This window comes from Myxine glutinosa, chromosome 9, assembly GCF_964187855.1.
Source record: "Myxine glutinosa chromosome 9, kmMyxGlut1.1, whole genome shotgun sequence".
Taxonomy (NCBI): Eukaryota; Metazoa; Chordata; class Myxini; order Myxiniformes; family Myxinidae; genus Myxine; species Myxine glutinosa.
In genome coordinates, this window is record NC_136269.1 from 40,056,002 (window position 1) to 40,068,209 (window position 12,208).

Sequence of the window (12,208 nt, forward strand, 5' to 3'; positions counted from 1 at the left end):
AAAAAAAAACAACCTTGATCACAAACCTATATACATATATACCTATATACATATATACCGATATATATATTGTTACGGTTTTTAGAACCTTCACTTGTAAAATAATAAGCCTTGTAAATAATTCCCTGTAAATATCCCCATCTTCCAAGGTCAAAGGTCGCACCCTAGCTAGTCCATTTTGCAACACGTAGGACACCATAGGACCTTCTTCAGTTATCTCATTAGTATGTGTTTCAGGTAAGGATCTGTTTCCAATAGTGTGACTCTGCGTTGCATTAATTAAATAAGATAGGCCCCATTCGCCTTTTTCCCAGCCGCTCTCTCTCTCCAAGCTACGCCAGTATGCACCCCTACAGTCGGGGATTGTCCCTCCTAATTCTATTACGTGCCTTTTGTTAGCAGCGTTCGCTGCCTCGCTGAGCTTCCGCCCAAGCGCCGCCATTGAACACGCGGTCGGCTCGAGGAAAGATGGGGCAGAGCCACGAGAAGAGGTGTGGCCTCGTCCACGAGCCATCGAGGGCGGGGCTGGTGAGCCCTCGAAAACCTATCAGGGCTGAGGTGGGATGGCCTGGTAAGGGCGTGGCTGGAGCTTCCAGGGGGTTCGCTGGCTTGCCCATATAAAACGCGGACGAAAAGCCCTCTGAGGGACCGCGAGGGAGCTCGACTATTGAAAGGACTTACGAAACAGCGCTCGTGTGAAAGGACTGCGCGAGGGGATGGCTGAAGGCGCGTATGAACATTGAGAGAGAGAGAGGGAGAGAGAGGGAGAGAGAGGCAGCAGGCGCACATATTGCGTACGCAGCATCCCAGTCCCCCGCTATATCTAAAAGGTCCGGTCGTGCGCCAACGCCACGCGAAGCTGCCGGCCGTTCTTTGCCGCGGTACGAGTCAACACCGGAGCCGGACTCATGTGAACCTGGAGCCGGACCTCGACGCCTGCCATCTGCCTGGACCTTCTCTTCCTTCCTACCACTACCCTTTCATGTAAGTCCGTTTGTGTTGTCCTGGGCGTGATATTTAAGACTGTATAAGCTTGCCCTGTGTCCTTTTGCTCCTCTGCTTGTACATTCTTTCCCTTTAGTTTCCTCTTTGGGTTTTGTTGTAAATAGTTAATAAATCATATTTGTTCTTTCCTTACCTTTTGGTTTCCTCTCGTCCGATCGTCTTCGTGATTTCCCCATTGAATACCGGTGGCACGATCAGAACCGCTCAGAATCGGGTTAGTCTTTTTGTTAACGGCCCGAGTCGCAGCTCGCTTCGCTCGGCGTATCCATTAACGCTGTGGCCCGGGTGGGAGTTATCTCCTCGCTTACGGTTGGGTTAGTAAGCAGGTATTTGGGACTCCATTGACCAATCACCCTGGCTAATACCGACCGGAAGTGACGTCATAATTTTCAGGATCGGAGACACCAAGACAAGGGGACTAACCCCCCCCCCCCCCCCCTTGGTAACGGGAGTGCCGTACTCCGGATCCGCAACAATATATATATATATATATATATATATATAACTGTAAGAAAGAGTAGAAACTCCAAAGTACGAGCAGGGCGTCTCATTTGTATTGAATATATAATCGTTAGATTAAATAAGACGCGGACGTAGCTTCAGGACGTCGATCTTTAATTGTCGACCAAGCTTTCGACCAACAAAGGTCTTCTTCTGAGTCAGCCCCAAGTTCAAAGGAAGTTGAACTTGGGGCTGACTCAGAAGAAGACCTTTGTTGGTCGAAAGCTTGGTCGACAATTAAAGATCGAAGTCATGAAGCTACGTCCGCGTCTTATTTAATCTAACGATTATATATATATATATATATACACAAAGAATTAAGTTAAGCACCCCCCCGTTTTTTTACAACCTCGCACATTACAAGTTTGTTGTCGTCAAAACAGTGTAATATACCCATGATATTGCTATATTTTCTGGAGAAGTGATATTATGGTCACATAAAAACATAACAATCATGCCGTTTTCAATATTTTATTCTGAATAATTTAAGGTGAAATTTTTTGGGAATTTTAGGCATATTTTCACCTCAATTTAAGTATGGAGCTATAGGTCCATCACGGACAGTGTGGATGACGTTTATGTTTTCTAACGTACAGTCATTGTTCTGAGAAGACCTCTAGCGATCTTTGCGTCAATAACGTGTGTAGGACCCACGTGATCGGATGGAGCAAGGTGCTGTGACAACCATCCCCTGGCCTGCGTACAGTCCTGACCTGAACCCCCTCGAGCACGTTTGGGACATGTTGGGACGACAAATTGCGAAGATGGTCCCTCCAATAGCCAATCTGGATGAATTGGAACGTGCATTACATCGGGAATGGAACAACCTGCCACAGCAACGCATACGACGGCTTACAGGGTCTATGAGACGTAGGGTTGAGTCAGTGATCCGATCACGTGGGTCCTACACACGTTATTGACGCAAAGATCGCTAGAGGTCTTCTCAGAACAATGACTGTACGTTAGAAAACATAAACGTCATCCACACTGTCCGTGATGGACCTATAGCTCCATACTTAAATTGAGGTGAAAATATGCCTAAAATTCCCAAAAATTTTCACCTTAAATTATTCAGAATAAAATATTGAAAACGGCATGATTGTTATGTTTTTATGTGACCATAATATCACTTCTCCAGAAAATATAGCAATATCATGGGTATATTACACTGTTTTGACGACAACAAACTTGTAATGTGCGAGGTTGTAAAAAAACGGGGGGGGTGCTTAACTTAATTCTTTGTGTATATATATATATATATATATATATATATATATATATATATATATACATATATATACATACAAAGTGCAAGTTGTCTCAGTGTGTGAAACCTTTTCTTTTATTTCTATCCATTCCACACTCCTTGACCAATCTCCACCAAATTTTGCACATGTGCTGGGGGTACCTCGGGTCAGGTCATAGGCTTCAACCCCCCCCCCCCCACCCCCCATTCCACTCCCACAGGGAGATTCTGTGTGTGTACAGGTGAGTTGGCCTGAAAATAATACCAAAAAACAAACAGCTGGTCCAATCTCCACTAGGTTTTGCATACTTGCTGGGGATGTACAGGGTCAGGTCAAGGGAACAACAACAAAAAAAAATCCTCCCCCACATCTCCATCCCTCCTTCCTTCCCCTGACAAGACAATTCTCCACATGTATATGTGCGTAGGTCTGAAAATCATAGAGAAAAAACAGTTGGGCCAATCACCAAATTTTGCATATGTGCTGGGGATACCCAAGGTCAGGTCATGGACAAAACAACCCACCCCCAAGGCAATTCCCTGTATGTATATGTTTGAAAAAAACAAACAAACCCTAAAACAAGGAAATGAGGCCATTTACAAAGGAAATGAGGCCATATGGCTCATCATTTATCAATTGTGCTCTCGAGATAAAAAAATTTCGAAAGTTTTAAACATTAATCTTCTTAATGGTTTGCTAAAATCGAAACAACCTAATCTTGATCGGGTGATCCAGCTTGTCTGGTATATGATGGAGTCAAGAAGAACGAGCATGTAGGGAGGGAGAAGAGAAAGAAAGGTATGTGAGTGTTTGCAAGGGAGTGAGGGTGAATGAGGTTGATGCATGGCTGAAAAGTGAATACCTTGCTGATATGAAATTCAAGGCGGCGAATGAAGCGCTCTGTAGATTTAATTTGCTGAAAGAGGAAAAACAGAGAAAGGGAAAATATTTAAAATGGGTAACATGCCAAATAAAAGGTTAGTTGATATCCATTACGTGCTTTAAACCAGACAACTATGAAACATTTTTCCATCTATAAATTAAGAAAAGGTGAAACAATGTGTTGTGCTTTGTAAAAAATTACAGCCAAAGCTAAATCTAGATCCACCAAAACACCATGCTTACCTTGTCCAAATCGTACAAAAATCCCTGCACAGCAGGAAGGAAGAAAAATATCCACATTAACAACTTGCATACCTTAATACTTTTCACAACTACATAGTTCACAACTGCATTGAACATGCAAGCTGCCAAACCGAGCACCGAAAAAATATGATTTTAACCGCTCCAAGCTTGGCTCCATCAGACTCGATTGACCCTTTTACAATGGCAGCCAAGCCCAGCGGAATGCTCGTGGGAATCCGAGTGTGTTTTCCTTGGAATCAGGGACCCAGCCCTGGTGCAGCAGAGGACTTCGCTTCACCCTCAAATATCCCGCAGGAATCACAGCTTCAAGCATCATCCCGAATGCACTGCATTTGATTTCCCTTGTGTTTTGTTTCATCCTTAAATAGCTTTTTCATAATTACATTTATGGCAAAGTGATCATCCACTTCACAATTGCAATGCTAGAACTCTTCTTTTCATGACCATGAAAGAGGGTCACTGACATACTAACCAAGCGGGAATTTCTCTTCATGATCTTCTGCTGGCCCGAGAGGTTTTCCAGCTCAGAATGATGCATTCTCAAGAAATCACTGGAAAACAAATCAGGCCGAGTGGTTCAGTTGGCTTACATGTCCACGTGAAGACATTGGACAAACGCATAGCTAAATGAGAGTCCGAAGCATTTTGAGGAATGCATAAGGAATATGGGAACAAAGGTGAGCCTTGCCAACCCCAAGGCAACACAAGTGGGGAGGAAAGGTAAACAAGGCTCTGAAAGGAGACCGTACTGTGCGTAGGCAGACAGGATGAAAAATGGAAGGTCTGGGGGAGACTGTTTTATCGAGTCACAATTATAAAGCATACTTCAGGAGATAGCAAGCGGTTAATAAAACAAGATTTCTAATAATCCCCGAATGAAAAACCACATTCCAAAAAAGCAAGAATCAACTAGAACGGGCACTCGGTAGAGCGCATACCTTCGCCGCAGCTACTGTTCTGTACTTGGCATGGGAGTGTAGGGAACAGAACAACAAAAATACGATTTTGACCTTTTCGTGACCTTGACCTTGACCTTTGACCCGATTGCTCCCAAAATCTAATCAAATGTGTCCCGTATAATAACCAATCATCCCACCAAATTTCATGCAATTCGGTTGAATACTTTTTGAGTTATGCGAATAACATACACACACACACACACAGACATACAAATAAATACACAGCGATCAAAACATAACCTTCCGCTTTTGCGAAGGTAATCATCAGCACTTGAAACAACGGCACAGTTGCAAACTTACAAAAGTTTGAAAACTGTTTTTAACTATTTGGGATCAGAGTACATGAAGATAAAATCACTCCAGATGAAAGCAAAAATGATAGAAACTACAATTGCTTAATAGGTACAACAATATTGTTAAGTTTGTGGGGGTAGGGATGACATACCATAGAGGAGGTAGAACCGTGTAGATGAGCATGGACCGTGGACGCGTAGGAGACATTTTGATGTACATAAGCAGGGAAACTGTGAGCTTAAGGTTGTTTTTGTGTTCTTGACACAGTGGGTTTGGGGGGTGGGGGGGTGTGATGACATGCTAATTAGGTAGGGTTTAAAGATAATTTCCCCGGTGTGTGCTTCTCCCTCTGATTTTTATATTCACTCGGCCAGCCATGCAATCACTGCCGGCCATTAACCAACAACCATCCCCGCAGACAGTGCCGAACATTCCCGATCGGACAATTAACCCCGCCCCCACCAACCGACTCAGGAACAAGGCCACACCCCCAGAGTGGGACGAGGAGCATGAAAACTATCGTGGCCGGCAGACCACGCCCCGAGCTTCGTCATTCGTCAAGCCAACCATGGAGCGATTGGGTGGAACTCAGCGATTGGTCGGCGTGATGTCAGTGTGACATCAGAGCGAAGGTTCGAGCTAGGAAGAACAATCTGTCGCTCTCTCGGTCTCTTGGCACGAACAAGAAGGGCGCCATTTTTTCCTTTGTTCGTGCTGGTGCGATTTGGCTCGTGGGCTTGAGCGGGACGCCAGCCATTGTTTGTTTGGCTGGGTCATGGAGTTTGGGTGCTTTGGAGGACCAAAGGAGGAAGACGAAGCATGTCTCGCTCTCTCTCTGCTGACCTTTTTGGGGGGCGGTCACACTTTGTCTCGGGTGCGCTCGTGAGGAGAACTTGTGTGGCTGGTGAACCTTTGCAACGTCAGAGGAGGGGGTGCTGGTTGATTATGGTGCTCATCGGAGATGGAGGAGGTCGCAAACAAACGAAAGAAAGAAGGCTATCCTGCCTGCTTGCCTCATGCCGGTGGCTCGATACGGGAGCGATTCCATGCCATCTTGTGCGCTTCCTGCACGGCGACTCAGATTCGCCGACCAGCAAGCTCCTACCGGCCATTTGGGACGCAAAGCTAAGTGCAGACCGGATTTAAACGAAACAATTTATTTTCTTTTATCATTCCCCTTGTGTGTGTTTTTGTGTCAGCATCGAGGGTGTCCCTCGAAGTAGCAAATAGTTATTTTACCTCAACATTCTTTTTATCGTATTGCATTTATTTTCATTAAACCATTATTTGTTGCCTTTCATTTGTTGTATTGTTGACTTTCCTTGTCTCGTTTCTGTGTTTGTGGGTTCGAGGAATAAACCCCATGGCTTTCGTCCGTGTAGGTAAGAACTTTGGTCCCGTCCCGCGCGCGCCAAAAGGTACCGTCAATTTTCGGCTTATTCGCCTCGGAGTTAAAGCAAACTGTTCGGCTATCTGCCACCCGTGATATTAATCACCGGTGACACGACAATATTCTAATAAAGACTTTGTCCATTTCATGGAAAGAAGCCAAAAAATAAATTAGAAATAAAATTTAATGTGCAGCTGAGACGTTTTTTTTTGCATACAACGTTGAGGCTCGTGGAACAGCCAGAACATCGTATGGATCAAGACGTAACACAGCAAAAAGAACAGTAGAAAGAGAGGAGGAGCACATCAACAGCAGGGTTGGGGGACAAAATAGAAGGAGTCTTGGACCAAAAGGAGATTTGGGGAGGAACAAGGGCTAGGGAAGGATGCACGGGGTGGAAAAGATGGATACAGAAGCAAACTCTCAGGAAGGAAAGCTTTGGTGAAGTGGAAGGAGGAACTGCCGATCCAGCATCCACGTGCAGCAGCTCCCGACCCAGATAACAGCAAATAGTATGCAAAGCAGCTTCAGAGTGGCTTGAACACCCACCTTAGACCCGCCTTGAATGCAGTGTATACGGCATCGACCCGGCGAGGTTGGGGAAGCCGTGGACTGCTGTTTGTTGTTCGGCCACCGGATGCAAACATCCTGCTTGCTCCACGAGCTGTTCCTCGGCCTTTCGACAGAACTGTCTGGCCAGCTGATGCCGGCACGATGACAAGCCTGTGAATAAGTTGCCAGTTTGGACGTGCAGTTGTATCACCAGGAGTGCTACCAAAGACATTCTACTACAACTGTTCACATCATGACGAGGTCCAACAGGGAAAACGATCAAAAGCTGTAACACTTTAGTCAGCATTCAATCTTCATAATACCTACTTGCTATCATTGTATTTGAGAATATGGGAAGTTTGGAGGCCCAGGTTTATAAAATTAATTTGGCAATGGGCCATTTTCACATTTCATGTACAAGGATGGAGGAAGGTTTAAATTGAGAAAAAGGAAGAGAAAGCAGAAAAAGGGGAAGTTAAATTGTTCAAAAGGGGGTGGGGGGGTATCTGAGCAGAAAGGGGTTGTGAAGAGATACTGCAGGAATAAGAGGAGTGGAGTGGTGGGGAATGTCTGAGACATACAAGGAAGAGGAAGTAGGGAATGTAATCAGAAGCTTCACTGGTTTTTATGTAATATGCAGATGGCCCCTTTCATCTGGGTTATTCGATCTGAGTTGCATCCACGAATCAATATGTCTCTCAAAATTAGCTCCAACATGTACAGTCGACTCTTGATTAAATTCAAGCGGATATATTCCAGAGATCATTTAAATAGTCACAAATTTGAATTAGATATCTTAGTGGGAGCATGTGTCATGGTATATCACATCCTAAACACAACACAAATGCACGGCATGTAAATGTCTCTTGTTGCCACACATGAGGGGATGCTGAAAGCTACAGTCTAAAGTAAAGGGATGGAACTGAAAGTGCAGAAAGGTACAAGTGAATCTGGGTTAAAGAACGGTAAACAAGTGTGGTATAGGCCTCCATCATGTAAATGCTCTACAGCAATGTCGATCGATCGCAATCCTCCATAACAGCTTGAACCACATCGGTCAATTAGCATATGTTTTGCAGGTATACAAATCGCATTATAATTGTGTTAAATATTTGGCGTCTCTGTCAATCGTAATCTTGCTCAAACCATATGTAAAGTAACAGGAGTGAAAGAACGCAGATTTTAATTACTCAACAGCGAAGTTATTTCATATTCAGTACAACTAGAGGTATCACTTCCTATCTGGTCTTGCATCCTCGGCTCTTTCCCGTGCTTTGTCCCACCCTCCCTCTCCCAGGTTGCTGCAGGGTGGACGCAGTCCACGAGCAACCATCTTCTGGTGAAACTCCCAAAATCCAGAATCGCTGCTCACCTCCACTCACTTGTTCTCCCCCCCCCCCCCTCCCCACCATCTGTGGAACCAACTTCCACATTATCTTCATCCTTCCCTACAGGAAATCAAGCCAACCATTCACCACCATCTCGGATCATCTCCCATAAAAAACCATGATCTTTTCTACACCCGTTAATAATCCCCCTGCCAATAGGCACACCTCTTTCCTTCAATTTCCATCTTTCCCACCCCATGTGTCCCTACCCCTCATTCTTGCCAACATCCCTTATTTGTCCAAGTCTTCCTCTATTTTGTTCATCAACCCTGCTGTTTTGTGTGTCCACACCCTTCTCTTTCTAATGTTCCTTTTGTTCCGTTGCATCCTGACCCATTCTGTGTTCTTGCTCTTCCACGAGCCGAGACTTTGGATTGAACAAATACGAGGAAAAGAAATAATGCTCCACAGCAGCAGAAATGGCTTTACCCTCTACCACAAAACAGGCCTATTTGAATTGGTGATAATGGTCTACAAAGCACCGTATTAGCACTAAAGTGAACAGCAAAATCCAAAGAATCTGGATTCTTGCATAATGTGAACAAACGCAAAATAAAATACAACATGCATCTTCTTCTTCTACTTCTCTTCCCTTGATAAGCGGTGAGGATCCAATGGTAGCAATGTTCTGCATTACCTCGACCATGATAATCCACTTCCCTGCGTCCTCAGCCAACTCTCTCCATTCTCCAACCTCCCCGACCTTATTGATATCCCTCCTCACACAATCTTCCTATCTCAAATGTGGTCTACCTCTTTTTCGCCGACCTTGCTTCCTCAACTTATATGCTCTCTTTCTCATTCTCTCTTCCCCCATCAGCAAAAAGTGTCCAGCCCACTTCAGCTGGCTTTTACCAATCTCCCCATCAAGCTTACTTACACACTTATCTCCTCCCTCAGTTTATCCGTCCTCCTTCTATCCACCCTCTTCACTCCTGCAATCCTCTTGACCCAGTTGTTCACACAGACCTGCAGCCTCTGTTGTCTCTGTCAGTGCCACCGTTTTGAGACCCTAGAGGTAGGTGGCATCACACAAGAACAAAAACTTTCCCTTTCAATTTCCTTGACGTCTTTGTCTGTTATCAATCCCTCCACCACTCTCCACACATTCGCACACACACGCAAGTCTCCTCTGCACCTCTGCCTCTGACTTACCATCCCCAGTCACTGTTCCTCCCAGACACTCAAACCTACAGTCACGTGAAAAAGTAAGCACACCCCATGTAAAGTTTTGACTTTTTCAACGTATTTCAACATACAGCTATTTGATCTTCATTTCAACAATATTGAAAGATAAAGGTGATATAATATAACAAATATCATGAAACATTTACATTTTGTAGTTCGTTGTATAATTTAAATAAACATAAATGCAAATTTTGCATGTGGAAAAAGTAAGTACACCCTTGGCTCTAATAGGTGGTATTTCCCCCTTTGGAAGAAACAACCTCAAGTAGGCGTTTCTTAGAACTATCTACCAGTCTCTGACCGACTGGGAGAAATTTTTGCCCACTCCTCCATGCAGAATTCTTTCAGCTGTGCGATGTTTGAGGGGTTTCTTGCATGCACAGCTCATTTCAAACCCCCCCACAACATCTTGATGGGATTTAGATCCGGGCTTTGACTTGGCCATTCCAGAACCCTCCATTTCTTTCTTTTCAGCCATTCCTTGGTGGATTTACTGGTATGTTTAGGGTCATTGTCATGTTGCAAGGTCCACCTTCGGTTGAGCTTCAACTTTCCGACAGATGGCCTTACATTATCCTCAAGCACCCTCTGGTACAATGAAGAATTCATAGTGGATTCTTTGATGGTGAGCTGCCCAGGCCCTGATGCAGCAAAGCTGCCCCAAATCATAATATTTCCACCACCATGCTTTACAGTTGGGATCAGTTTCTTGTGGTCAAATGCTGTTTTTGGTTTTCGCCAAACATGTCTTCTGGTACTGTGGCCAAATAGCTCTACCTTTGACTCATCTGTCCAGAGCACATTGTTCCAGAAGTGCTGGTCTTTGCCTCGGTGTTCATTCGCAAACTTTAGTCTTGCCCTGATGTTCTTTCTGGACAGCAAAGGTTTCCTCCTGGCACACCTCCCATGTAGATCAAATTTGTGCAGCCTCTTTATAATGGTAGACACGTGCACTTTGACCTCAACAGTGGCAAGAGCTACCTGTAGGTCCCGTGATGACATTCTGGGGTTCTTAGAGACTTCTTTCAGCATCTTGCGGTCTGCTCTCAGGCTGAACTTGCTGGGGCGGCCTGGCATAAACAAGTTGGCAGTTGTTTGGAGTCTTCTCCACTTGTAGATGATCGTCCGGACAGTCGAATGATTGATTTCAAATTGTTTGGAGATCTTTTTAAATCCCTTCCCAGACTCGTAGGCATCGATAACCTTCTTTCTGAAGGCCTCAGAGAGCTCTTTTGATCTAGGCATGGTGACGCCGCACACTTCAACAACAAAGATCAAACCAAACTAAATGTCTGAGGTTTAAATAAGACAGGATCCTCCAAGATCCTCTCTAACAATGTTCTAATCATTTGCACCTGAGCTGGTACACCTGATTCTAATTTTAGGTATTTGAAGTAGTGATAAATGTAGGGGCGTACTTACTTTTTCCACATGCGAAATTTGCATTTATGTTTATTTAAATTATACAATGGACTACAAAATGTAAATGTTTCATGATATTTGTTATATTATATCACCTTTATCTTTCAATATTGTTGAAATGAAGATCAAATAGCTGTATGTTGAAATATATTGAAAAAGTCAAAACTTTACAGGGGCTGTACTTACTTTTTCACGTGCCTGTATTTCCCTGTCACCTCAGTCTTCTCCATACTCATCTTCAGGTCATGCTTCCTGAACGCTTTCTTCCACTCTCCCAGTGCTTGCTACATCCCTCCCGCCTACTCTCCGCCACAACAGCCAGATCATCCGCATAAAATATCGTCCCCAGAATACCCCTTATGTAAACCATTCTGCTCACCAGCTCCATCACCATGGTAAACATGAGTGGGCCGAGAGCACTTTCCTGCCTCAAAACGATGTTTGCACTGAACTCTTCTGACATCCTAGGACCAACCAAAAAACTTCCCTTTGTTCCCTTGTATACAAAACAATAAAACGTGCTACTGTTTGATACAGCTTCAGCTTGTTCCACTGACGGAAATGTCACTTTAGCTTATGTATGTAAAATACAATGGTCATGTGGCACTTGACTAAAGGCAACAACTCAGTTTATCAAGATGTTACTAACTATTCATGTTACTAGCATTCATACACCAGCAAGCACACCCTGCAATTTATGAAAAGAACCTTCAAACGCACAAGTCAGTTGTGATTCAAAGGCAGATGGGCATAGAAGTCCACAAAAGGGAGTCATCACAGTGGGGGTGATAGTCCCATACAAAACTCATATTGAAGAAGCTATAATCATGTGCTTACCTGTCACCGAAGGTTGCCACAGACTGGCTCCTAGCCACACAAGCTCGTCTGTTTGGTTGTACCCGAAGAGTCACGGACATTTCTCGTTTGCTCCAGCCAAGACCTGAAAACAAATTGCAATGTTAAAAAGCAGGAAATGCGAGAAAAACCTCTGGTTATACACCACTCAAAATGATGCTGGGCTGAATTTCCAAATGTAGCTCCATCTACAAACAGGCAGCATGAAGTCAAGACGACAGGGCACCGATGACCCAAAAACGACATCAGGGTGAGAATGTA

At 44.3% G+C, this 12,208-nt stretch overlaps 1 protein-coding gene across 7 annotated transcripts in view; it reads right to left on the reverse strand.

Annotated features, from left to right (window-relative positions):
* Positions 1-12,208, reverse strand: part of RIPOR1 (RHO family interacting cell polarization regulator 1) — a 184,187-nt gene that overhangs the window by 53,590 nt on the left and 118,389 nt on the right. For all 7 annotated transcript variants that reach the window (XM_078784279.1, XM_068129257.2, XM_078784280.1 and 4 more), the window contains exons 2-6: positions 11,930-12,032; positions 7,092-7,265; positions 4,372-4,450; positions 3,879-3,902; positions 3,616-3,669 (exon numbers count right to left, since the gene is read on the reverse strand). In XM_078784279.1, coding sequence (XP_078640405.1) covers positions 3,616-3,669; positions 3,879-3,902; positions 4,372-4,450; positions 7,092-7,265; positions 11,930-12,032 — 434 coding nt within the window. The remainder of the gene's footprint in view (positions 1-3,615; positions 3,670-3,878; positions 3,903-4,371; positions 4,451-7,091; positions 7,266-11,929; positions 12,033-12,208) is intronic.